At 59.1% G+C, this 24,844-nt stretch overlaps 1 protein-coding gene across 9 annotated transcripts in view; it reads left to right on the top strand.

The window, feature by feature from the left end:
- The window catches only part of DGKZ (diacylglycerol kinase zeta), a 47,148-nt gene extending 22,398 nt beyond the window's left edge, over nt 1-24,750 (top strand). For 3 of the 9 annotated variants that reach the window (XM_058446259.1, XM_032166141.2, XM_032166138.2), the window contains exons 2-31: nt 11,552-11,660; nt 11,913-12,008; nt 12,263-12,340; nt 13,751-13,807; nt 14,193-14,261; nt 15,566-15,637; nt 15,740-15,856; nt 15,957-16,028; nt 16,328-16,423; nt 16,677-16,759; nt 16,866-16,926; nt 17,020-17,133; nt 17,210-17,350; nt 18,345-18,423; nt 18,588-18,643; nt 18,793-18,855; nt 18,955-19,028; nt 19,127-19,238; nt 19,625-19,824; nt 20,044-20,144; nt 20,259-20,338; nt 20,522-20,591; nt 20,722-20,762; nt 21,270-21,409; nt 22,393-22,424; nt 22,652-22,695; nt 23,185-23,305; nt 23,397-23,430; nt 23,667-23,766; nt 24,029-24,750. In XM_058446259.1, coding sequence (XP_058302242.1) covers nt 11,552-11,660; nt 11,913-12,008; nt 12,263-12,340; nt 13,751-13,807; nt 14,193-14,261; nt 15,566-15,637; nt 15,740-15,856; nt 15,957-16,028; nt 16,328-16,423; nt 16,677-16,759; nt 16,866-16,926; nt 17,020-17,133; nt 17,210-17,350; nt 18,345-18,423; nt 18,588-18,643; nt 18,793-18,855; nt 18,955-19,028; nt 19,127-19,238; nt 19,625-19,824; nt 20,044-20,144; nt 20,259-20,338; nt 20,522-20,591; nt 20,722-20,762; nt 21,270-21,409; nt 22,393-22,424; nt 22,652-22,695; nt 23,185-23,305; nt 23,397-23,430; nt 23,667-23,766; nt 24,029-24,145 — 2,629 coding nt within the window. In that variant the 3' untranslated portion in view covers nt 24,146-24,750. Of the gene's footprint in view, nt 1-5,907; nt 6,010-6,971; nt 11,247-11,551; nt 11,661-11,912; nt 12,009-12,262; nt 12,341-13,750; nt 13,808-14,192; nt 14,262-15,565; nt 15,638-15,739; nt 15,857-15,956; nt 16,029-16,327; nt 16,424-16,676; nt 16,760-16,865; nt 16,927-17,019; nt 17,134-17,209; nt 17,351-18,344; nt 18,424-18,587; nt 18,644-18,792; nt 18,856-18,954; nt 19,029-19,126; nt 19,239-19,624; nt 19,825-20,043; nt 20,145-20,258; nt 20,339-20,521; nt 20,592-20,721; nt 20,763-21,269; nt 21,410-22,392; nt 22,425-22,651; nt 22,696-23,184; nt 23,306-23,396; nt 23,431-23,666; nt 23,767-24,028 lie in introns of those variants that run through there. The other 6 variants (XM_032166137.2, XM_032166139.2, XM_032166130.2 and 3 more) reach the window with 5 other exon arrangements.
- The last annotated feature ends 94 nt before the right edge of the window (nt 24,751-24,844 follow it).

Raw genomic sequence — 24,844 nt, 5'->3', positions numbered from 1 at the left:
TGGGATTACAGGCATGAGCCACCGCGCCCAGCTATTTTCTTTCTTTAAACTTTCGGTAAACTGGGGAATTGTTTCCCAGGAACAAACACTTTCTCCTTCAAGCCTGCAACAGTCCCTTGAGAGAGACGAGGGTGGGCGTTAGCCCTATTTATCAGATCAGGAAACTGAGGCTCAGGCAGGTTAAAAGGCTTAGCTTGAGGTCATGTAGCTGGTCAGAGGCAGATCCTGTGGGCCTTTGAAGCTAAACCCACTGCGAAGGCCTTTGTCCCCTGCGTGAGTAGTGTGGAAGCCTGGGGAGTGGGCTGGGGCCTTGGGGGCTGATGGGGGGGGAGCAACATGGTCAGAAAGTTGAGGGGGGAGGTGTTAATTTTTTTTTTTCTTTTTTTGAGATGGAGTTTCACTCTTGTTGCCCAGGTTGGAGCGCAATGGCGCAGTCTCGGCTCACTGCAACCCCTGCCTCCCAGGTTCAAGCAATTCTCCTGCCTCAGCCTCCCAAGTAGCTGGGATTACAGGCATGCACCACCACACCCAGCTAATTTTGTATTTTTAGTAGAAATGGAGTTTCTCCATGTTGGTCAAGCTGGTCTCGAGCTCCTGACCTCAGGTGATCTGCCCACCTCAGCCTCCCAAAGTGCTGGGATTACAGGCATGAGCCATCGCGCCCGGCCGGGGTGTTAATATTGAATGAGGGGTGAGGGGGAAATGCTTCTCTCAGCAGATGGGGAATGGGAGCCCTCTGCAGACACAGGAGAAGACAAGGACGGGATGGTCACCAGAGAAGAGTGGGGGCCCTCGAGGGGTTTATAACAAAGGGGCCCCTTTGGGAGACTAAGGGAGACATGTCGGCATTCCCATCGGGGAATTCCCATCAGGTTTCAGTGTTGCCTCTGAGACACCAGAGCTCAGCCCAGACCAGACTTGTCCACCCAGCACAGCAGGAAGTTCTCGGGAGCTGGCCCACTCCTGGGGCTCTGTGCCCACCTGAAGCCTGTGCTGTCAGCGGGATCCATGAGGCTGAGTCCAGACCATGCACTGTTCCCTCCACTCACTCTTCAAACCACACCCGGCACTTCTACACTCTGGGGATGCCATTAGAAGCAATGTGAGGCCCTGGGCTCACAGCCTGGCCGGGGATGCAGACTTGCACATTAGTGCTGATCGCCCAGGGTCTGAGAGGAAAACCATGAGGGAGAATTCACTGAGTAGAGAGAGGAGTGGTATTCCAGGTAGGGAGACCACCGGATGCCACGTGGTGCCACGTGGAAAAGGGACCTGTGGTGTTTTGTTTGCCAGAAGCATCCAGGGTGGAGCCTGAGGGGTCGAGGGTATGTGCCATGGAACACACTACTGAGTTCAAACCCCAGCACTGCCACACGTTAGCTGCACGACCTCAGGCAAATGACTTAACTGCTTTGTCTCTTAGTTTCCTCATCTGCAATATGAGGATATGGGTCATGGGGATAAGAATACCAACTATTCTAGGGAGGATTTGTAGCTTAATATTTGTAAAACACTTAGAGTAGTGTCTGGTGGAGTGAGTTATGTAAGTGTCAAATACAGCATTAAAAATATGAAAGAGCAGAGAGGAGGCTGGGAGGCCTGTTGCCTGCCAGCCCCAGGTCTTTGCATTTTGCTCAGCTGACAGGAGAATCAGTGAAAGGTGATTGGGTGCTTTAGGATGAATTCTGGTGGCAGCAGGAGTCTGGCTTGGAGGGAGGCTCTAAAGGAATGGGTTGGTCATTTGGTTTGGTTGAAACAAACATCTCTTTGAGGCCTAGCAGGGGCTGAGTTAGGGACTCAGGATGTGAAAGAAGAGACTGGGGGTATTTCACCAAGGAGCTTAGGCCAGCTTAGGATCCCCGCCTAGCCCCCAAGCCTCTGAGACAGCCCCTCCTCCCCTTTCCTTGCCCACCACCCTCCCCTTGTGACTTCATGTCACCAAACCGACTATCTAGTTTTCGTGAGAAAGCCACGGAGGACATGGAGCGGGCGATAGCACCCAGCCCAGAAAGAGGCCTCCAGGTATCACTCTTGGGGTCCTCTAGAGAGGAGAGGAAGGTGGCCAGCCAAACCAAGGCTGTTGCCATCCCCTTGTACCCAACAAAGAGAAGTGGCCTGAGCCAGCTGGGGCCTGCGGTCAGCCATTGCATGTGGTTACGCAAGGTGGAAGAAGCCCTTCTCTTCCCTTAAGGCGCCGGCCCCTCCCCCGTGGAATTCGCTGTTCTTTCCTCCTGCACTGATCAGCAGTAAACGCTGGACTCACTGCCAGGCACCATGCCGGGTGTGCCCAGATGCGCTAGACCTGGCCCCGGCCCCCCAGGAGCTCGCAGTCTGGTGGAGGAGCAGGCATGTGGGCTGAAAGAAGCAGGCCTCCCAGGGCTCTAGTGGCAGGGGAGCCGAAGGGGCAGTGCGGAGCTGTGAGTAGGAGGGGTGTGCCGTTGGCTGTGAGCAGGCAGCTGCTTATCAGGTAGAGAGGGAGGCCAGTATTCGGGGCAGAAGGTGTGCCAGGTGCGGTGGCACAGCAGTAAGCCAGGCACAGCCAGATTGGGACACAGAGAATAGGCTGGCTTGGTTAGAACCAAGGCTTTGTGTCACAGCACAGGAGCCACGTCTGCCAGGGTGGAGAAGGCAGATTCACTCTGAATCAGTGGTCTCAAAAAGTATGGTCCTGGGGGTGCCCTGACCCATTTCAGGGATTTGATAAAGTCAAAACTATTTTCAGAGCTACCCTGGTTCCTGCCTTTTTTTTGCTGTGCTGATGGCACAAAAGCAGTGGTGGGTGAAACTGCTGGCCCTCAACGCGAATCTAGGCAGGGGCCCCAACATCAGAGTCCTTACTCCATATGTACATTTCTTTAAAAGTAGTGAAGATCATTAATTTTATAAAGTCGAGACCCTTGCGTACCTATACCTTCTGATATTTTACGTGAAGGAATATGAAATATATATAAGGCACCTTTGCTGCAAACCAAACTGTGATGAGGAAAAGCTCTTACTCGATGGAGTTGTAAGCTGTACTAGATGCTTTTTTTTTAAGAACACCATTTGTACTTGGACACCTGATAGACAAACTAGTCAGATGTAGGTATTTGGGCAGACATTTTCTCAAAAGTGCATGACATGAGCTTGTCACTTCCAAAACAGTGTCACTATTTGTTGCCAGGCACAGGCCACCATGGCTCATATCTGTAATCCTATCACTTTGGGAGGCCAAGGCAGGAGGATCACTTGAGCCCAGGGGTTAAAGACCAGCTTGGGCAATATAGTGAGACCTCATCTCTACATTTATTTTTAAAAAATAAATAGTCAAATATTTGTTGCCAACGATAAAGTTTGAGCTTTTGAGCAAAAATGGGAATTTTGGAAACCTTTTATTCACTTAGAGCCTGACGGCTTCCTCGGACTTAAAATTTTTCTGATGTGATCAGTAGTGAAGTTCGTGTGATTTTTGTATAATAACTTGTGGGCCAGGCGTGGAGGCTCACACCTGTAATCCCAGCACTTTCGGAGGCTGAGGCGGGCAGATCACCTGAGGTCAGGAGTTTGAGACCATCCTGGCCGACATGGTGAAACCCCGTCTCTACTAAAAATACAAAAAAAAAATTAGCTGGGCGTGGTGGCCCATGCCTGTAATCCCAGCTACTCAGGAGGCTGAGACAGGAGAATCACCTGAGCCTGGGAGGCTGAGATTGCAGTGAGCTGAGATTGCACCATTGCACTCCAGCCTGGGCGACAAGAGCCAGACTCCATCTCAAAAATAAAAAATAAAAAAAAAAATGTGTCACCATTTGGAAGATCCGCATAACTCAGTAAACCAGTATTTTCCAATGACTGGTGCTTGGTGTTACAAAATTCAAAATGCAAGGTAGTCCAGTGGAAAGTTCATTGACATGGTTTTATATTTATATTTATTTATTTATTTTGAGACGGAGGCTCGCTCTATGGCCCAGGCTGGAGTACAGTGGCATGATCTCGGCTCACTGCAGCCTCCGCTTCCCAGGTTCAAGCGATTCTCCTGCCTCAGCCTCCCAAGTAGCTGGGATTACAGGCAACTGCCATCATGCCTGGCTAATTTTTTTTTTTTTTTTGTATTTTTAATAGAGATGGGGTTTTGCCATGTTGGCCAGACTGGTCTCAAACTCCTGACCTCAGTTGATCCCGCCCACCTCGGCCTCCCAAAATGCTGGGATTACAGGCATGAACCACTGTGCCTGGCCTGATACGGTTTTAGATTCCACATTGCAACTAACCTTTGAGAAACTATCATTTGTCATATTTTGGTGTAGTAGCAAAGAAAATCTATAATTACCTGGAAAGGCTGTTAAACATATTCCTTCTTTTTGTAACTGCATGTCTGTGTGAGGCAGAATTTTCTTCATATACTTCAACCAAAACAACATGTCATAACAGATTGAATGCAGGGATAGACAGGAGAATCCAGCTGCCTTCTATTAGGCCAGACGTTAAAGAGATTTGCAAAAAATGTAAAATGATGCCACTCTTTTTGCTAATTTTTTTTCAGAAAATTATTTATAAAAGTGTTGTTTATATTAACATATAATGGGCTTATTGTTTTAAGCTAATAAGGATCTTAAACATTTCTCAGTTTTAATGTCTGATATGATACATATTAATAGCTGTCACCCCCTAAAACAAAACTCTTTTGGGATCTTCACCAATTTTGAGAGTGAAAGGGGTCTGGGAGCTTTCAAGTTGCTGAACACATGGAGGTTCCTGGAGGATGGTGTGCCCAGGAAGGGCGTGGAAGCTCTTCGTCCCTTTCCTCATCAAAATAAAAAAAAAAAAAGGCCGGGTGCAGTGGCTCACGCCTGTAATCCCAGCACTTTGGGAGGCCGAGGCGGGCAGATCACAAGGTCAGGAGTTCGAGACCAGCCTGGCCAACATGGTGAAACCCCGTCTCTACTAAAAGTACAAAAATTAGCTGGGCATGGTGGCAGATGCCTGTAATCCCAGCTACTCGGGAAGGTGGGGCAGGAGAATCTGTCTGAAGCCGGGAGGCGGAGGTTGCAGTGAGCTGAGATCACGCCATTGCACTCCAGCCTGGGTGACAGGGCAAGATTCCATCTCAAAGAAAAAAAAGAGTTTGAAGAGGTCTTGGGATCAGGCAGTTGGACAGCTGCCACTCCAGACCCTAGGGCATCATGTCAGGACTGGGAGTTGGGGGGGTGGCATTCCGGTCAGGATACATATAACACAGACTGGTGTCTTCTGGGCGTTCCTTAGCTTGGCAGAGCCCGAAGACCCAGAAGCTGGAGTCCCAGCTCAACCAAATCAGAGTTGTGGGCAGTCACAGGCTTCTACAAGCCTCGAGTGTCCCATCTATTCAGTGGGACAGTAGTGCCGTCTGCACGGGGGAAATACCAGCCTCCCGTTTGTAATGCTGGTGAAAAAGTACTTTGTAAGTTGTGAAACACTCCACAGATATTTATTTTTGTGGTTGTTTTGTCTGGAGCCGGTGTGATTAGCTTCCCCAGACCTCAGAAAACCTGTCCAGTGGGCGTGAGAAGGCATTAGGTGGCTAAATAGGGGGCATTAGTGGGGGTCCCCTCCCTAAAAGGGCCTGGCTCCCACTTCTCCCTCCTTAGACCTCATTCCCAAGCTGAGGCATGGGCTGGGCTGTACTGGGCGCCAGGTGGAAGGGAGGCCACTGGGCTGTCACCCAGCCTGGCTCTGGGGACCTTGGGAAAAGGAGCTGGGAGGCACGCTCGCTCGTGCGCTGTGTGCCCGCCCGCCCACCCGTCGCCTGCTGCAGAGCCTGGAGCCACCGCTGGGAGAGGAAGTGCGTTCGGTTACCAATCGGGTTATTTTCATAACGGCTGTCTCAGGCTGCAGGGAGGAGGGTGACAAGGGGGAGGGGGCAGAGGAGCAGCCACGGCTGCTAGCTCTCCAAACTAGGACTTGCTCAGCAGACGCCGCCAGCCTGGAGCTGGAGCCAGAACCCGGCCTTGGGGACCCCAGCTCCCGCCTGCGCCCTGCCTTCCAGATCAGGTCAAAAGGGGCCCCCAGCCCCTCCTTGCTTTCTGCTTCCTCCCTCTGTATCTGGCTGGGTGGGTGTGGGGAGGGTTGGATCCGGGTGGACCCAGGCCCCACCATCCCTGGGCGAGGGGCCTGCCCTGCCAGCTTCCTGAAGCTGATGGAAAAGGGTCCCCCCAAGCTCCTGCTGAGCCAGGGCAGACCCTGCCGAGTAAACACTCACTGGCCTGGTCGCCTTCTTACCATCCAGCCTGGCCCACCTGCTCCCCGAGGTACATTTTGTTTGTTGTTTTTGACAGGATCCCTGTGGTGAGTCTCAGCCTGGGAAGGGAGGACTCTGCCTCCCCAGCCCCTAGGTTGACTGGGTAGGGACTGGCCTCCCTTCCAGCTTCCCCACCTCCTTCCCTCCAACCCAGGTCTGTGGGAGCAGAGCCGAGGGGGTTCTGGGGAGGCAGCTGCAGGCCCTTGCTCTGGGGCTGCTGGAGGTGGGGTCACCATGCACCATGCCCAGCCTTCACGGAGCAGAAGGCGGACGAGGCCCTGCCCAGGGTGTGGAGTGGGCACTCTGGGTCAGTCCCATGCGGTATCCTGTGAGAGCAACTCAGGGGGCCAGGCCTGGTACTGGGTGCAGAGGGCATTCTTCATGGCACGAGCAGATACCCAGGTGGCACCTGCGGCCGGCTCTGTTCCTCATGCGGTGGGTGGTGGCCACCCTGGGCACTCCTGCTTCCCTTTCTGGGTTCCTGGCCTCACTGTGGGCAGACAGACCCCAGGAGTTAGCACAATCACATGCTCTGGTGTCTGTGGTGGGTATAGGCCCTGCCAGGCTCCCGCTGTCTGCCAGGTATCACCAGGCACTCTTCCTCTGTCATCGCATCCAGACCTCCTTTATGCCAATCTTCTGAACCAGGTGGTGTGAGCCCCATTTTGCAGATGAGAAAATTGAGGCTCAGAAAGGTTAGTGGATCAGCCTAGGGTGGCAATGGCAGATTCAGGATGCCAACACCCTCGAAACTAGCACAGGGCGTGAGATGGCCTGGGCTCTGAAGGGTGGGTGTCCTGCCGCTCCAGCAGTAGCCAGTGAATCTCTCCGGCCTGCCCGCCCCCATGGCAGCCACTGCAGCTCGGCCGCCCGCAGCCACAGCCACTGTCCAGCAAGGGTGCATGGCCAGACACCACTGGTCTTGTCTCCTGACTTCCTCTGTCCTTTCCCAGGCCCTGTCCTTGTCAGGCCCCGGAGCCGGCCGGAGGTTGATGGGGTCCCCTGAGTCCTTTCCCATCCTGTCCCCGTTGGTGTAACAGGCTCCCCACCCGGAGACCGAGGGACAGCCATTTTGCTGTGCTCTTGGTGTTGAAGCCCTCGGGGTGACCTTTACACGTACTGTGTGGCGAGGTGGAGATGACCGAGAGCACGAGATGAGAAGACACTGTCACGCAGAGCTGTGCTACCGGAGAGGCTCAGGCCCAGGGCAGGCTCCAACAAGGCCCAGGAGAAGCCCCAGCAGAGATAGGAAGTGAGGAGTCAGGCTCTTGCTGACCAGGGACAGAGGTTTCTATGGAGACCAGAGGAACAGGAAGCACAGGCCTGCGGGGAGGGGCATGGGAGCACGGAGGCATGGGTGCCCAGCAGGAGAGCCTGTGACAAAATGTCAGCTCAGCCACTCTGACAGCCTCCCCAGACACACAGGAAAACTGAGGCCTGTGAGGGGCCAACTTGCACAGTCACACAGCACTGCTGGCCCTGCCCACCCCACTCTGCTGGGAGGGGCGGCACCATCGGCTGCTGAGGAGACTCCTGGACAGATGTGGACCTGGGCTGCCTGGCAGTGTGTGGAGCCGGGCACCACAGGAGCACCTGTCAGCCGCCCTTGTCTCTCGAGGGGGTCCTGGCCCCTGTTGTCAGTGCAGGTCTGGGGCCGCAAGCCGGGCTCAGCCCTCACTGCCGCCCACGGGTGCAGCGGCACCTCCCCCCACTGACTGTGGCCTTTTGTTTTCTGGGTGACACTAGCATCAGGCGGTGTGTCCGGGTGACTAATCTCCTCCAGGCTGGGCAGCTGTCACAGGGCGGCCTGACCAGGCGGGCGGGGAAAGCTGACACCCTGGGGAGGGCTGGCAGGCCAGTGCCCTGACGGCACGGGGCAGTTGGGCCTTCAGGCTCCTCTTCCCCTGACACAAAGCAGGCCCCAGGTCGGGAAGACCTTGGTTCAGGTCCCGAATGCCGCTGACTGGCCGTGGGACCGTGGCATGTCATTGGCCCTCTTGAAGCCTCAGTTTCCCCATCTCTAGAATGGAGCTGCGGGTCCTGCCTACCTCACAGGGCTGTGGTGAGGATCACACGAGATGATAAAGTACTTAGCCCAGGGCCTGTCATGTAGCAGGTGTTCGTTATTATTCCCTACCTGGTTCCCTTTCCTACCCCATCCCAGCCTCATGTTCCAGGAGGAAGGACCCTGCAACCCACCCCATTTCTGGGACGCAGGCTTTGCCGTTAGGTAGACTTGGGCTGCAGCACTGGCTCCACACTGACTTGCCGTGGACTCTAGGCAGGTCCCCTCTGTGTCAACTTCCTCATCAGGAATGCAGTGTGATGCAGTACCTATTCCTTGGGGTTGTAATTTATGAAATGGTCTAAGTGTTTGCCAGGGGCTTAGCACAGTGCCTGACACATAGGGGCTCAGTAAATGTCAGCCATGACGCTGGTGATTTTGGGGGAGACCCAGCACTCTCCACTCATGCCTGCTGTCCTGCCCCTGCAGCTCCCTCCGGCCCAGGTGGTCTGCTTTGAGTGGGGCACTATTTGGGGTCATAAGAGCACTGCCCTGACCTCCCTGTCGTCTGAGGCAGCTGGAAACTCCGATAGGCAGAGACCAAGAGCTCAGCCGTGCAGAACTCTGCTTCCCTAGGCACCTCCACCCTGTCCATCTCTCCCCCAACACCCCTGCACCTGGCCTGAAGCTGCTCAAGACCACAGGGCAGTAGCAAATCAGAGTGCAGTGTATGGAAGGAGAAGGTGCTAGACGTGTGGCCTGGGCCTGACTCTTCCAGCCCTTCATCTCTGCCTTCATCCTTCCTCCTGCCCACCGTGTGTCCAGGGCATCACCCATCATGCCTAACTAATGCCAGCCTTCAGGGGACCACAGGGCTTCTCCTGTCAGCCCTGGGCAGCACTGTCCCAGGGCTGTGACCTTGACCTCTGTGGCTGCCAGGGGTTAGGATGCATCCCCCAACAGTCTCTCCCCAGGACCAGGGCCCAGGAGATCACCTGCTGTGGGGCACAGGTGGCCTCAGGTGCCTGGAGGCATCGCCACCCTGATTCATGCCAGGCAGGCTGCCCTTCCCCCCCGTTAGGAGAGGTGAGGGCACAGGAGCTCGATGCTGGCTGTGAAGAGGGGTAGGCAGGGCTGAGGTGAGCTGGCAGAGGGAGCAGAGCATGAGTTCAGGATGGGTCCAGGGAGGCCAGGTCCAGGTGGGAGCTAGGATGATGCCCGCAGCTCCTGCCTCCCTGCAGGAGGGAGCTCTGGGCTGTGCAGCGTTTGGAACTGTGAGCATCGGGGCTTCCAGCATCAGGGCCGCAGAAGAATGTGCAGTCACAGGCTCCCTCAGCAGCAGTCAGAAGGGTTTCCCGGCATCACCCAGCTTCGCCCTGGGGTATCCATACTTTGTCCCTTCAGAAAGGTGAGGCAGAGCAGTCGAGCACCAGAAAGTTCTTACCATCAGCGCCTCAGACATACAGGCACGCACACACCCAGAATCCAGAAGGCTTTGCTTTTGGCCCAAGCCTATTGTCGCGGCCCCCTGGGTGTGAAGGGAGACTGAGCAGCCCTTCTCCCGGGTGAGCCAGACAGCAACTCTCCAGTTCCCTGAGACCTGGTCTCTCCTGAGCCACACACTAGACCCTCTCCATTTCCAGGAGTCACCTTCAGCCTGACCCCAAGGCTATGGGCTGAGAGACTCTGGGGGTCCTGTCAGGATTAAGTTCCTTTGCAGAGAGCCTCATTTTGTTATAGCTTGGTCTGCGCCATGTCCCATGAGGGGACACCTAACCTGCCCCCGCTGGATGTTGGTGGCGAAACAAAGGCAGCAAGTGGGAAGCGCTGCCCTGGGCCAGCTGTCCATCCAGGCAGACTGACTCCCTGTTTTCTTTCTGTTTTCTTTTCCATCAGCTTCCGGCAGGGCAGGTGGAGGCCTTTAGGCCCAGAGCTCTGTGGATTCTGGTGCCTGGATGGGGGAAGAAGGGGTAGCCTGAAGCACCCACCTCCCTGGGACTCCAGGGCTTCCTAGGGTGCAACAGGGGACAGCATCAGTGCCCCAACAGCTGTAAACGTGGGCTCCCCTGAGCACCCCTGGGACTCTCACATGGAGGTCAGAGGCTGCAGTGACCCCTCCCTCCCTCAGGGGTTGCTTCCCTTCTCATGGGGCAGAGGCTGTGAATGGGCTCCCGGACACAGGACAGACCGTGGGCTGGTCCAGCTCCTGATGCCCCCGGTCTTTGTGCCCAACAGCCACCTGCCTTCCATGGAGACTTTCTTTAGGAGACACTTCCGGTGGAAGGTGCCAGGCCCCGGAGAGGGGCAGCGGCGGCCCAGCAGCGTGGGGCTGCCCACAGGCAAGGCCCGGCGTCGCTCTCCCGCTGGGCAGGCCTCCTCCTCACTGGCACAGCGGCGCCGCTCCAGCGCCCAGTTGCAGGGCTGCCTCTTGAGCTGCGGGGTGAGGGCCCGGGGTTGCAGCCGCCGGCGCTCCAGCACTGTGCCCCCTTCCTGCAACCCCCGCTTCATCGTGGATAAGGTGCCCACTCCACGGCCTACCACTTCGGGGGCCCAGCTTCTGGGCGCAGCCCTGCTGTGGACCGGGCTTGTGGGCATGAATGAGGAGGAGGAGGAGAAGGGTGTCCAGGAGGATGTGGTAGCCGGGGCATCGAGTGCCATCCAGCCAGGCACCAACACACCAGGGCCACCCCCACCCCGGGGCGCCCAGCCGCTGTTGCCCCTACCGCGCTACCTGCGCCGAGCCTCCTCCCACCTGCTCCCCGCGGATGCTGTATATGACCACGCTCTCTGGGGCCTGCACGGCTACTATCGGCGCCTTAGCCAGCGGCGGCCCTCAGGCCAGCACCCTGGCCCTGGGGGCCGAAGAGCCTCAGGCACCACCGCCGGCACCATACTGCCCACCCGTGTGCGCCCACTGTCGCGCAGGCGCCAGGTAGCCCTACGGCGCAAGGCGGCCGGAGCCCAGGCCTGGAGCGCCCTGCTCGCGTAGGTATAGCTGTGGCCGGCAGGGCGAGTGGTATGGCATCCTGTGGGTCTGGCCTGGGCAAGGGCCTTGAAGCTCTGCCTGGCTGAGGGTTCCCCACTTGGGAACACTCTGGGCAGTGCCCTGAAGCCAGCGTACCCCAAAAGGCCATGTCTCCTGCAGGGAGCCTGTTCGTGTCTGGGGCTGCTGGGAGGCTCCTCCGCCCTCCCTGTTGCTGAGGTCATGGAGAGGGCAGAGGCCCCAGGAGATGGGAGGAAGTGGGGTCAGGAAGTGCTCAGCCCCTCCTCAGCTGTCTTCTCCTCTGTAGGAAAGCCATCACCAAGTCGGGCCTCCAGCACCTGGCCCCCCCTCCGCCCACCCCTGGGGCCCCGTGCAGCGAGTCAGAGCGGCAGATCCGGAGCACAGTGGACTGGAGCGTGAGTGCCTGAACACCCCTGGGTCCCAGCCCCTCTGGGCTCTTGGCCAAGGCGCAGTTGGAGGGTGGAGGCACTACAGGCAGCTGGGAGAGCCAAGCCTGGAAGGGTTGGGACAGTGGGGCAGACGGAGCAGAGCAGGGTCGATCGGGGCGATGGAGCGGGTTTGTCTTGGGAGAGTGGGGGTGGGCGGGGGCTGATGGGAGGGAGGGCTGGGCGGCCAGCGTGTGCTGAGCAAGCCCATCCCGTGGCTAGGAGTCAGCGACATATGGGGAGCACATCTGGTTCGAGACCAACGTGTCCGGGGATTTCTGCTACGTTGGGGAGCAGTACTGTGTAGCCAGGATGCTGGTGAGTGCTCGTAGGGGCACGCTGCCCCCTGCTGGTGGAGCCAGCAGCCGCAGCCCTTCCGGGAAGGTGGGATCAAGCCGCTCCCTGGCACCCCTGCTGTGGGCCGCCCCAGGATGGTGAGGGGTACAGGGGCTTTGTCCGGATGCCAGGACTGGGGCTTCCCAGTGCACACAGTGGGCAGGTGTGCTGGGGCAGGCAAGCCTCCGAGATAGACTTACCTGGTGTCTCAGGGGCCATCTCTTCCTGTCCTGCAGCAGAAGTCAGTGTCTCGAAGAAAGTGCGCAGCCTGCAAGATAGTGGTGCACACGCCTTGCATCGAGCAGCTGGAGAAGGTGGGTGGGTAGCTCAGCTTTGCCCGCCCCTGTCCTTTGGGTGCTGAGGCCCTTTCAGCACGCACACACACCCACACGTTATACAAACACGGCCTGCTAGGAGTGACCCAGCCCTCGGGGGTGAAGAGTCAAGGACCCTGGAGCCAAATGCGTGCGTTTGAATCCTGGCTTCTCACTGATTAGCTGCTGTATCCCCACTGCCTGGAACAAACCTGGCGCCTAGTGGGTTCGTTGACTATCACTCAATGGAATGAATTGACGAATGGTGGCCCTTGTACCATTTCACCATGTCCAAACTAGTGCTTAGAAGAGGCCATTGATTTGCTGAAGCTTCATAACTCAGCTGTGGCTACACCCTGCCTCTGTGGAGACCTTTCCCCAAGGGCCATTGTCCACTGTGCATTTGCAGCTGGGGGCACGTCTGGGCACTGTGCTTCTAGAGGGGGAGGCAGCACTGGGCAGGCGGGTCAGGGCCAGGGGCAGAAGGGTTCGCATGGAGGGGCAGGGCTTCCCAGCCTGCAGAAACCCAGGCCGGCATACGGGAGAGGCTGTAAGACTAGGAGTGGCTCAGGCAGGCTCACACAGGCTGCTTTCCCCAGCCTCTGAATTGTAAAGTGAGGCTTCCTTATACCTCTAATAAGGCTGAAGTAGGGACAGTTACGAGAAGGGAAATAGAAATGCAGCCCCAAGCACTGTACACTCATCATCTAAGGTGGAAATCAAGCTAGGGTTCCACAAATTAGCTAAAGGTCTCCAGGGGCCAGGCAGCGCAAGTCTGCATGCAAGGACCAGGCTGGCTGCATGTGCCCAGGTCGGGAGTGCCAGAGGGTGAGGAAGAAAAGGATGCGGCCGAGTGCGGTGGCTCACGCCTATAATCCCAGCACTTTGGGAGGCCGAGGTAGGTGGATCACCCTGAGGTCAGGAGTTTGAGACCAGCCTGGCCAACATGGTGAAACCCCATCTCTACTGAAAATTACAAAAATTAGCCAGGCATGGTGGCGCACACCTGTAATCCCAGCTACTTGGGAGGTGGAGGTTGCAGTGAGCCGAGGTTGCACCACTGCACTCCAGCCTGGGCGACACAGCAAGACTCTGTCTCAAAAAAAAAAAAAAAAAAAAAAGCAAACCATGGTCCCATGTTAGTGGGGGAGATGGACCCAAAGCTCCCAAACTCCCCCTCATCCTGGGCACTGGGTGGAAGGAGGAAAGATCCCTCTGGCTAGTGAGGAGGAGGCAGAGAGGCAGGAGGGCTTCTCACAGGAGGTGTCTTGTGTTTCAAGGACTCTCGTGATGATTTGGGGGTATCCCTGCCTTGTGAGGATGACTCTGGGTTGTCCTAGAGGGAGTGACCACATACCTGACCCCAAAGGGAGGTTCTGACATTTTGGTGGTCACTGCCATGTTTCACAGATAAATTTCCGCTGTAAGCCATCCTTCCGTGAATCAGGCTCCAGGAACGTCCGTGAGGTAAGTGCCCAGGGTGGTCAGGGATGGGGCCACCCTAAGATTCCTGCACGGGCCTCTGCGCAGTGCCTCTGGAGTGCCACCAGGGGGCTCTGCTCCCTCTAGGCTGCTGCTCGCTGAGGTCTGAGGTCTGCCATGTGGAGGCCCAACTAGCGCTGCCTGCGGAGGGGGTGGGACAGCTTGTGCCTCTTGGTGCTTCCCAGCCTTCTCTGTCCCTCTGAGTCTGAGCCTCCCCCAGGCCATGAAGAGGTCTTTAGCCCCTCCTCCACTCATGCGCAGGACTGCAGAGCGCTTCCTGCAGCCCCGGGTATTGAGCCGTGTGGGCAGTCCTCAGGACTGTGCCCCCGCCCACCCCTCACCCAGTGAAATTTTTCCCCTTCTCCCCCAGCCAACCTTTGTACGGCACCACTGGGTACACAGACGACGCCAGGACGGCAAGTGTCGGCACTGTGGGAAGGTGAGAGACCCTGCCCGAGGACATCGCCACCAGCACCTGCGGGCCAGAGCCCAGGCTGTGCGGCCGGTGTGGCCTGCCGATCACTGAGCACACCCTGGTGTGCAGGGTCCGGGGCTGAGTCTCAGCCTGGCTGCAGGGCCTTCAGTCCTCAAACACCCTGGCCTGCTCCTGGTCTCTGGGCTTAGTAGGAGAGCAGGGAGGAAAGTTTTCTTCCCCTGTGGCACACCTGGCCTGCTTTGAAGCTGCAAGTGACCCTTTGGAGAATCGTATAGACTTAACTCATTCGGTGACTCCGTGGATACTTGTGTGCCGAGTGCCAAGCTGGGCAGCGGTTTCCCACCCTCCTGAGGACAGTGTGGCTTGAAGCCAGGCTTTCCAGGCGACCGCCTCACCCAGTCCACAGTTGTTTGGTTCACTTTCTTGTTTGCTTCTTACCCGCCTCCCTCAGTAAGTGCAGGCTCTCAAAGATGAGAGGCTTGCTTCACTGATTCTCAGCGCCTGGCCCACTGCAGGCCTTTCCCAACAGCCTGTGTGATGAACAGGGAATGAATGTGATAGGTACTTGGAAGCGGCAGTAAATTTCTTTAACGGCACTTGGGGGTCTGGTCAGGCCTTGAGGGTAGGAAGGAGGGAAAATCCGAGTGAGGCAGGAGTTAGCCTGCAGTGTGGCAGAATGGGTATGCATGCGGTGCCGTGCAGGTAACTTCAGGGAGTCAGGGGGCCCTGGCTAAGCCACCCTGCTCTTCAGGCTTATCTTATACATATATTTTTTTTATTTTAAAAACTGTGTTCAGACTGGGTGTGGTGGCTCACGCCTGTAATCCCAGCATTTTGGGAGGCTGAGGCAGGTGGATCACCTGAGGTCAGGAATTCGAGACCAGCCTGGCTAACATGGTGAAACCCTGTCTCTACTAAAAATACAAAAAATTAGCCGGGCATAGTGGTGGGTGCCTGTAATCCCAGCCACTCAGGAGGCTGAGACAGGAGAATCACTTGAACCTGGAAGGTGGAGGTTGCAGTGAGCCGAGATCGCGCCACTGCACTCCAGCCTGGGCAACAAGAGCGAGACTCCATCTCCAAACAAAAAACAAAAAATGTGTTCAAAGCTGGGCATGGTGGCACATGCCTGTTGTTCCCAGTTACTTGGGAGGCTGAGGCAGATTGCTTAAGCCCAGGAGTTTGAGACCAGCCTGGGCAACATAGCAAGGCCCTGTCTCTGGGTGGAGAGAGGCTGGCACCAGGAGAGGGGCTGGATCTGCTGCTCCAGGCCTGCCCTGGTGCCCATCCATCCTGTCTACCCTCAGGGATTCCAGCAGAAGTTCACCTTCCACAGCAAGGAGATTGTGGCCATCAGCTGCTCGTGGTGCAAGCAGGCAGTGAGTGGTGCCCCCGCCCCCAGGGCCAGGCCCTGCACTGCTGGGTTTGGGTCCCCAAGTCTGAACACGGTCCCGCTGAGCCCGGCCCCTCGCTCTCCTCAGTACCACAGCAAGGTGTCCTGCTTCATGCTGCAGCAGATCGAGGAGCCGTGCTCGCTGGGGGTCCACGCAGCCGTGGTCATCCCGCCCACCTGGATCCTCCGCGCCCGGAGGCCCCAGGTGAGTACTGCCTGCATTCTTGATGCCCCCTACGCACTTGGGGTCTGCCAGCTACCCCAGCCTGCCCACCTCATCACCAACGCCCCTGCTTCCCTTGCAGAATACTCTGAAAGCAAGCAAGAAGAAGAAGAGGGCATCCTTCAAGAGGAAGTCCAGCAAGAAAGGGCCTGAGGTCAGCCCTGGGCTGGGCAGAGGCTGCAGGGGAGCAGGAGAGAGGGGTCTGTTGCTCAGGGTACAGAACTTCCACTCCCAGCTAATGCTGCCAGCTGGTGGGGGTCTGTGTGGGCTCTGGGGCCTCTGAGGAAGGCAGGATTAGATGCCAGTTTCTGCTCTGTGGCCTGGTAAGATCTGGCCCAGAGATGGTACATGAGGGTACAAAGGGGGGACAAAGTCACCCAGGGGGCCTGCTAAGGATGATGGTAGGGTGTCCTGGGCAGGAAGGAGCTTACAGCCTCTCACCTTGTCCCCCAGGAGGGCCGCTGGAGACCCTTCATCATCAGGCCCACCCCCTCCCCCCTCATGAAGCCCCTGCTGGTGTTTGTGAACCCCAAGAGTGGGGGCAACCAGGTAAACGCAGCCTTGCCTCTCAGCTGAGGGCTCGGGCAGGGGTTGGGGTCCAGCCCATCTGCCAGCAGCTGTTCCCAGAGCCCGTTTCTAGCTTCTACTCCAATCCCTCTTTCCCGGGGATCCTGAGAAAATCCTGTCCTTTCTCCACCCCTCACCCCTTATTGGCCCTGGTTCCCATAGTCACACCCCTCTCCCTCTGCTTCTCCCACTTCATCCCACCACTGCCTGTCTCTCGGCTCCCCATCCCATCCAGGGTGCAAAGATCATCCAGTCTTTCCTCTGGTATCTCAATCCCCGACAAGTCTTTGACCTGAGCCAGGGAGGGCCCAAAGAGGCGTAAGTACTTGCCAAGGTTTTGTGGGGGACATGGGGGGGAACTTGCCTCACTCCTGGGGTACAGCACACATCCCCTGACCCCACTGCCATCTTCCCATGAGCCCAGGCTGGAGATGTACCGCAAAGTGCACAACCTGCGGATCCTGGCGTGCGGGGGCGACGGCACGGTGAGCTCCCTGCATGGGCCAGCCGAGCACCAGGGCTGGGCCTGAAGCCGGGGTCCCTGTGGGCCTGACTTGCCTCTGTTCTCCCTCCCCCAGGTGGGCTGGATCCTCTCCACCCTGGACCAGCTACGCCTGAAGCCGCCACCCCCTGTTGCCATCCTGCCCCTGGGTACTGGCAACGACTTGGCCCGAACCCTCAACTGGGGTGGGGTAAGCACCCATAGGAGGGGGGTGCAGCTGGGGCCTCTCCAGCCACAGAGGGCTCAGTCCCTGCCTGCTCCTCCAGGGCTACACAGATGAGCCTGTGTCCAAGATCCTCTCCCACGTGGAGGAGGGGAACGTGGTACAGCTGGACCGCTGGGACCTCCACGCTGAGCCCAACCCCGAGGCAGGGCCTGAGGACCGAGATGAAGGTGCCACCGACCGGGTAAGTTGGCCAGGGTGGGGCGGGGCAGGGCGGGCAACTGGGGACTGGATCCCACTTTTCCACTTGCTGGTTCTGGGACCTTGGGCGTGTCTCTTCATTTCTCCAACTTCCACTTCTTCCTTGTACAATGGGAATAATAGTACTTGCCTCACAAGATGCTGTGTTTTCTGTTTTTGTTTTTTTTGAGACTGAGTCTCACTCTGCCACCAGGCTGGAGTGCAGTGGCGCAATCTCAGCTCACTGCAACCTCCGCCTCCCAGGTTCAAGCGATTCTCCTGCCTCAGCCTCCTGAGTAGCTGGGATTATAGGCAGGTGCCACCACACCTGGCTAATTTTTGTTTTTCTGTTTGCTTTTTTTTTTTTTAATTGAGACAGAGTCTCACTGTCACCCAGGCTGGAGTACAGTGGCACAGTCTTGGCTCACTGCAACCTCTGCCTCCTGGGCTCAAGCTATTCTCCTGCCTCAGCCTCCTGAGTAGCTGGGACTACAGGCACCCACCACCACACCTGGCTAATTTTTGTATTTTTAGTAGAGATGGGGGTCTCACCATGTTGGTCAGGCTGGTTTTGAACTCGTGACCTCAGGTGATCCATCTGCCTCGGCCTCCCAAAGCGCTGGGATTACAGGCGTGAGCCACCACGCCTGGTCAGAAGATGCTGCTTTATTCCACAGACACGCACTGAGCGCCTGCTACCTGCCAGGCACTGCTCTAAGCAGTGAGCAAAACCAAGCCCCGCTGTCGTGCTCCACATGGCATGTCAGGAAGAAGTGTTAGGGGAGCTGACAGGCACGCAGGGAAATCCCCCAGGGGCCACCAGGCAGAGCAGGGCTGCGCCTGACGGCGGGTGAGCTGGGCTGAGCCCCAGCAGACGCCGCTGACCAGGGAAAGCCTGTGAACAGATGGGCTGAGCTGGCTCGGCCACACGAGGCCCCTGGAGCGAGAGGACATCTGTGAGGCCCAGCCCTCATTTTGATCCCTTGACCTTTTTCCAGTTGCCCCTGGATGTCTTCAACAACTACTTCAGCCTGGGCTTTGACGCCCATGTCACCCTGGAGTTCCACGAGTCTCGAGGTCGGCAGCCTCCCACTGAGGCCAGGGCAGGGTGGGCGCAGGAGTGTCCCCAGGAGGGTCAGACCCTGCTCCCGCCAGTGAAGGCATCCATCCCAGCCCTCCCCCAACCCCCCGCTGGGCAGGCTGGGGTGACTCACTGGCCCCCACTGCTTGTCTCCACCCAGAGGCCAACCCAGAGAAATTCAACAGCCGCTTTCGGAATAAGATGTTCTACGCCGGGGTGAGTGGAGTCTGCACCCCCGCCTGTGCCCACCTCTTCTACCACCCGTGCCCCAGCCCACCTGTGTCCACCAGGCCCCAGGAGCCCTGCCGGGTGCTGGTGAGGAAAGATCTCTGTCAGCAGATGGTGACGCCCTGTGTCTCCCACAGACAGCTTTCTCCGACTTCCTGATGGGCAGCTCCAAGGACCTGGCCAAGCACATCCGAGTGGTGGTGAGCGGGGCCAGGCTGCCGTGGGTGGGCGGGCCGGAAGGGAGGGAGGCGGAGGCCACCTGGCACATGCACCTCAACACCCACCCCGCCCGCCTCCAGTGTGATGGGACGGACTTGACTCCCAAGATCCAGGACCTGAAACCCCAGTGCGTCGTTTTCCTAAACATCCCCAGGTGAGGAGGGGGCTCCCGGGGCTGTGGGGGGTGGGCCCTGCTGTCCTTGTCCTGCAGAGACTGTGTTTTGAGGCCCATGTCATCGCCCGCCCATGCAGGTACTGTGCGGGCACCATGCCCTGGGGCCACCCTGGGGAGCACCACGACTTTGAGCCCCAGCGGCACGACGACGGCTACCTCGAGGTCATTGGCTTCACCATGACGTCCTTGGTGAGTGGGTGCTGGGCCCCTGGTGCCTGGGAGCACAGCCCAAAGGTGGAAGGGGTCACCCATACTCGCCTCCATGGGCCATGGCGGCCTAGTTCACCCTCACCTCCCTTCTTTGTCTCATTCCTCTGGCTTGAGAGCGGCACCTACCCCCTCTCCTCGCTATGCCTCGGGATACCTTCACTCCCCACTCTGACTGGGGAGTCACCCTCATTGCCTCTGTCCCCTCCCTTTCCCACCAGGGGTCTCGGCCTCCCCTCTGCTCTCTGGCCAGGGGTCACTTTCACCTTTGTTCTCTGGCTAGAGTTTCTGCTTCGGAAGGAGCAGAGTCTGGGACCCCCCTGCCCCCAGCCCTGGTGCCATCTGACCCGAGCTTCCTGTGCCCACAGGCCGCGCTGCAGGTGGGCGGGCACGGCGAGCGGCTGACACAGTGTCGTGAGGTGGTGCTCACCACATCCAAGGCCATCCCGGTGCAGGTGGACGGCGAGCCCTGCAAGCTCGCAGCCTCATGTATCCGCATCGCCCTGCGCAACCAGGCCACCATGGTGCAGAAGGCCAAGCGGCGGAGCGCCGCCCCCCTGCACAGCGAGTACGTCCCACCCTGCCACGTGCCCTGGGTGCCGAGGCCAGACCCTGCCCTCTCTGGGCCTTGACTTCCCCATCTGTAAAAGGGGCTGACTGTCCCTCTGCCCCAGGGGTGTTGGGAGTGGGGCGGGACCTTCTCTCGGCACGTGGTTTGGTGCCAGGCTGAGGGTGGCACCGAGGCAGGGCCCTTGCTGAGCCCTCACTTGCCGGCCCTGCCCGACAGCCAGCAGCCGGTGCCCGAACAGCTGCGCATCCAGGTGAGTCGCGTCAGCATGCACGACTACGAGGCCCTGCACTACGACAAGCAGCAGCTCAAGGAGGCCTGTGAGTGCCGTGGGGCGGCCTGGCAGGGTGGCCAGGAGGGGCTGAGGCAGCCGGGGCCCCCTTGGGCAGGGCTGTGGGGTGCAGCCAGCTGCTGACAGGTGCTCTGTTCTCCAGCCGTGCCGCTGGGCACTGTGGTGGTCCCAGGAGACAGTGACCTAGAGCTCTGCCGCGCCCACATCGAGAGACTCCAGCAGGTAAGGGGTGGGGGGCTTCCCCAGGTGCCCACCGAGAGGGTGGCGGGCAGTGAGGCCAGGCCTCTTCCCCCCGCAGCCAGCTCGCCCTGTGGAGCCTCCTCTGTGCTGGTCGCCCCTACTCCAAGTTCCCTTCCCTCCCTGTCCCGCACCCTATCCCAGCCTGGCCTTTGCTTCTCTCAACAGGAGCCCGATGGTGCTGGAGCCAAGTCCCCAACATGCCAGAAACTGTCCCCCAAGTGGTGCTTCCTGGACGGTGAGTCTACTGCCAGGGTGCCAGGCTGTTTCCTGTTCCCTCCCTAGGGGATCCCAGGTGGGGGCAGCAGAGGACCTGGGCCTGGACATGGCACTCACTCCCTGATCCTCAGCTGCCCTCTCTCCCACAGCCACCACTGCCAGCCGCTTCTACAGGATCGACCGAGCCCAGGTGAGCGATTGCAGGCCGGCTCCAGCCACAGCTGCTTCCGGGCCCCAGGGTTGCCTCTCCTGGGATGCCTTCCCTGTTAGCTCCCCCAATGGGCCCACCTCTGTCCTCATGCCCCTGAGGGCTTTTACACTTGTCTGTGTGCACGGACAGGGCGCGGCCCTGCCCTCCACACTGGAGAGTATAGGGTGGTGCCAGCCGGAAAGGCAGCCGGGCACCTACCAAAGGCTTGCTGGGGGGGTAGGAGGGCCTGGTGGCCCAGAGCCATCCAGGGAGACACAGAAGCAAAGGCACTCTGGCCAGGCGCCAGCTCACCTGGTAAAGTCTGGGCAGTTGGAGGAGGCGTCAGGAATGGGCAGGAGTGGGAGAGGGACAGCAGGGCCCCTTGCCTGGCCGTCTCCTTTCGGTGTTTGTGCTCATGGCAGAGGCTTCTCCAAGCCTACCAGCCTTGCTGCCCCTCGGCCCCCGCCGTCAGGTGCCCTGACCTCCCGCCCTGACCTCCCCCCACAGGAGCACCTCAACTATGTGACTGAGATCGCACAGGATGAGATTTATATCCTGGACCCTGAGCTGCTGGGGGCATCGGCCCGGCCTGACCTCCCAACCCCCACTTCCCCTCTCCCCACCTCACCCTGCTCACCCACGCCCCGGTGAGTCCTGTGTCCCGTCCCTCCAGCCCCTGGCTTTCACCCCACCTGTAAGCCGATGACTTCTGAATCCCTGCTTCCGGCCCCTCCACCAGTTAACTAAATGGTGTCAACCTGAACCTGGCCAAAGCCCACCTGACGGCCTTCAGCCCTGCGGTTCCCCGGGGAAGCGGCCTCACGTCCACCCGGGTTCCCTCCCTGACTTCTCCCTCCTCTGGACCTCATCCTTCAACCAGTCCTGGCAGCCCCCCACCCCACCACCTGAGCACTCCTCCCCACCCCTACTGCCACCAGCCCTTCCTGGCTGCCACGCCCTGGCCCCCAGCTCTTGTATCCCTGTGGCCATTCGTGCCCTCGCACCCCCATCTCCATACCACGGTCAACTAAAAATGCAGAGCATACCAGGCCACTCCCCAACCTAGAAGCTTCTTTCTCAGCAACCCTTTGGACGTGGATTCTCCCCAGGCCCCCCATCATTGCACTGGGCTCCCAGCCCCCTCCCTGAGTTCACCTCCACGGTCCTGCCCCACTCTCTTCTCTTGGTTCTTTGAGGCGTCAGGTGTTTGCCACCACTGGACTTCTGTCATTGCTGCCTCCAACTCTTCCCCCATCTTCCCGGAGCTCCCCCACCCCCATCCCATTCGAATCTCAGCTTGGCTGTTTCCTCCTTGGGGAGGTTACTCCCAGGACCCCCTCTGCAGGAGTGCCACACCACCTGTTCTGAATTCTTCAGAGCACCTCCGCTCTCAGAACTCCTTATTTATTTGACTTGTTTGCGTACCTGAACTAGAATGTAAGCTCCATGAGGGCAAGGCCTTCCTCTGTCTCGTTTCCCTGCTGTATCCCCAGTACCTGGAATAGTGCTTGGTGTGTAGCAGGCACTCAATAAACTGTGGAAAGGATGAAGACGCCCCCAGTTGGGGCTGGGGAGGGCGACCAGCTGGCCTGTGCCGTAGCCGGTCACAGCACATCATGCTCTGTTGCAGGTCACTGCAAGGGGATGCTGCACCCCCTCAAGGTGAGGCCTCTCCCTCTGGGGCCCCTCCTTTCTGCCTGGTTGGGGGCAGGAGGCTCAGTGGGGTGGGGATAGGGCCCAGACACAGCCTTACACAAACACAGCCTTTGAGCTTCAGGCACCAACCGAGCCCTGGGCACACACGCCCGGCCGGCACAGTCCTGTCCACTGAGGCACCAACCCAAGCCCAGACCTCTGACTGCAGAGTAACGGGCAGGTATTCCATGCAGGTGAAGAGCTGATTGAGGCTGCCAAGAGGAACGACTTCTGTAAGGTACTAGCTCCAGGCTCCAGTTCCTTCTCCCAGCAGCTCCCTCGGGCCCTGGGGAGCAAGGCCTCTGGGTTGGGCCAAGAGCTGACCTGCTCAGGTGCTGTCATCTGTCATCATCTGGCCCTCTGTGGGATCTCCAGTGATTGTCCCATTCCACTTCGCCGTTGTCTCTGTCTAGGCCACAATAGATGGCTCCTAGTAGGGGCTTCCTAGCTCAGTCCACCTGTCCCTGTTGCTTGGAAAGGAGCAGGTCAAAGGAAGCACTGCTCCAGGGCTTGGTCACCAGTGCTGCCAGAGAGCCCACGGGCTGTGGGGTGAGAGGCCCCTCCTCTGGTGCTCCGGAGAGACCCACAGAGGCAACTCGGGAGTGAGATGTGTGAGCACACTCATTTCAGGCCTGTGCTGGTGTACCCGGCTGTGGGCCAGCGTGTGAGCTCGGGGAAGGAGGGGTGGCCCCAGGAGGTCCAGCCCTGCCATGCCTCCTGCCCTCAGCTCCAGGAGCTGCACCGAGCTGGGGGCGACCTCATGCACCGAGACGAGCAGAGCCGCACGCTTCTGCACCACGCAGTCAGCACTGGCAGCAAGGATGTGGTCCGCTACCTGCTGGACCACGGTGAGCCGGGCAGTGGAGCCAGGGCCTGGGGGCCAAGGTGGGAGGAGGAGGGGCTGCCAGGCCTCTCTGATCACCCTCTCCCCTTCTCCAGCGCCCCCAGAGATCCTTGATGCGGTGGAGGAAAAGTGAGTATCTGGGCAGTGCAGAGAGAACCTTGGTCACCCCGGAAACCACCCTTTTCCCCACCCTTCCCATTTTGTCAGGTCAGAGCCCATAAACTTCCTGGCCACATCTGTCATCCCCTGGGCCACCCCTATTGCCCCAGAGCCCCGAACTTCCTGCCCTTTCTGATGGCCCTTGGGAGACAGATGGGTGGATCAAGGGATGGGATGGGGTACACAGCTAGCCCCTGCTCCCCCAGCGGGGAGACCTGTTTGCACCAGGCAGCGGCCCTGGGCCAGCGCACCATCTGCCACTACATCGTGGAGGCCGGGGCCTCGCTCATGAAGACAGACCAGCAGGTGAGCAGACGGCAGGCAGGGAGCCCACGAGGGCACCAACCAAACCTTTCCCAAGGTCCTAGAGGGGAGCTGGGGCTGGGGGCTGTCCCTGGGAAGACACAGTCCAGACCCTGGGAAACCTGAGCCAGCAGGGGAGGAGCTGGTGGGCAGAGGGGCCTCCCTCCCTGACCAGGCCACAGGGAGGTAGAGCCCCTGCCTCTCAGCCTGCTAGGGGTTAGGCCTGCCTCTGGCCCCTGCCGATCGCAGCTCTGCTCTCCTCCAGGGCGACACTCCCCGGCAGCGGGCTGAGAAGGCTCAGGACACCGAGCTGGCCGCCTACCTGGAGAACCGGCAGCACTACCAGATGATCCAGCGGGAGGACCAGGAGACGGCTGTGTAGCGGGCCGCCCACGGGCAGCAGGCCCTGGCCGCATGGCCAGGGGACGAGCGCCCTCCTTGCCCACCTCACTGCCACATTCCAGTGGGACGGCCACGGGGGGACCTAGGCCCCAGGGAAAGAGCCCCGTGCCGCCCCCTAAGGAGCCGCCCAGACCTAGGGCTGGACTCAGGAGCTGGGGGCCTCACCTGTCCCCCTGAGGCCCCCGCCGGACCCGGAGGCTCACAGGGAACAGGACACGGCTGGGTTGGATATGCCTGGGGGGGGTTCTGGGGCAGGGCGCTCCCTGGCCGCAGCAGATGCCCTCCCAGGAGTGGAGGGGCTGGAGAGGGGGAGGCCTTCGGAAAGAGGCTTCCTGGGCCCCCTGGTCTTCGGCCGGGCCCCCAGCCCCCGCTCCTGCCCCACCCCACCTCCCCCCGGGCTTCCTCCCGGAAACTCAGCGCCTGCTGCACTTGCCCGCCCTGCCTTGCTTGGCACCCGCTCCGGCGACCCTCCCCGCTCCCCCGTCATGTCATCGCGGACTGTGCGGCCCGGGGGAGGGGGGCGGGACTCTCACGGTGACATGTTTACAGCTGGGTGTGACTCAGTAAAGTGGATTTTTTTTCTTTTCTGCTTTTCTTCTTTTGCGGGGGAGGTCTAACAAGCAGCGGGGGCTGCGGGGTTGTCCTCGGGGTGCGGGACTGAACGCTGTCGACAGCACCT

Source organism: Hylobates moloch, unplaced genomic scaffold, assembly GCF_009828535.3.
Source record: "Hylobates moloch isolate HMO894 unplaced genomic scaffold, HMol_V3 SCAFFOLD_11, whole genome shotgun sequence".
In the NCBI taxonomy this organism is placed as follows: Eukaryota; Metazoa; Chordata; class Mammalia; order Primates; family Hylobatidae; genus Hylobates; species Hylobates moloch.
Note: the sequence above shows the minus strand (reverse complement) of the source record. Positions and strands in the feature narration are given on the sequence as shown.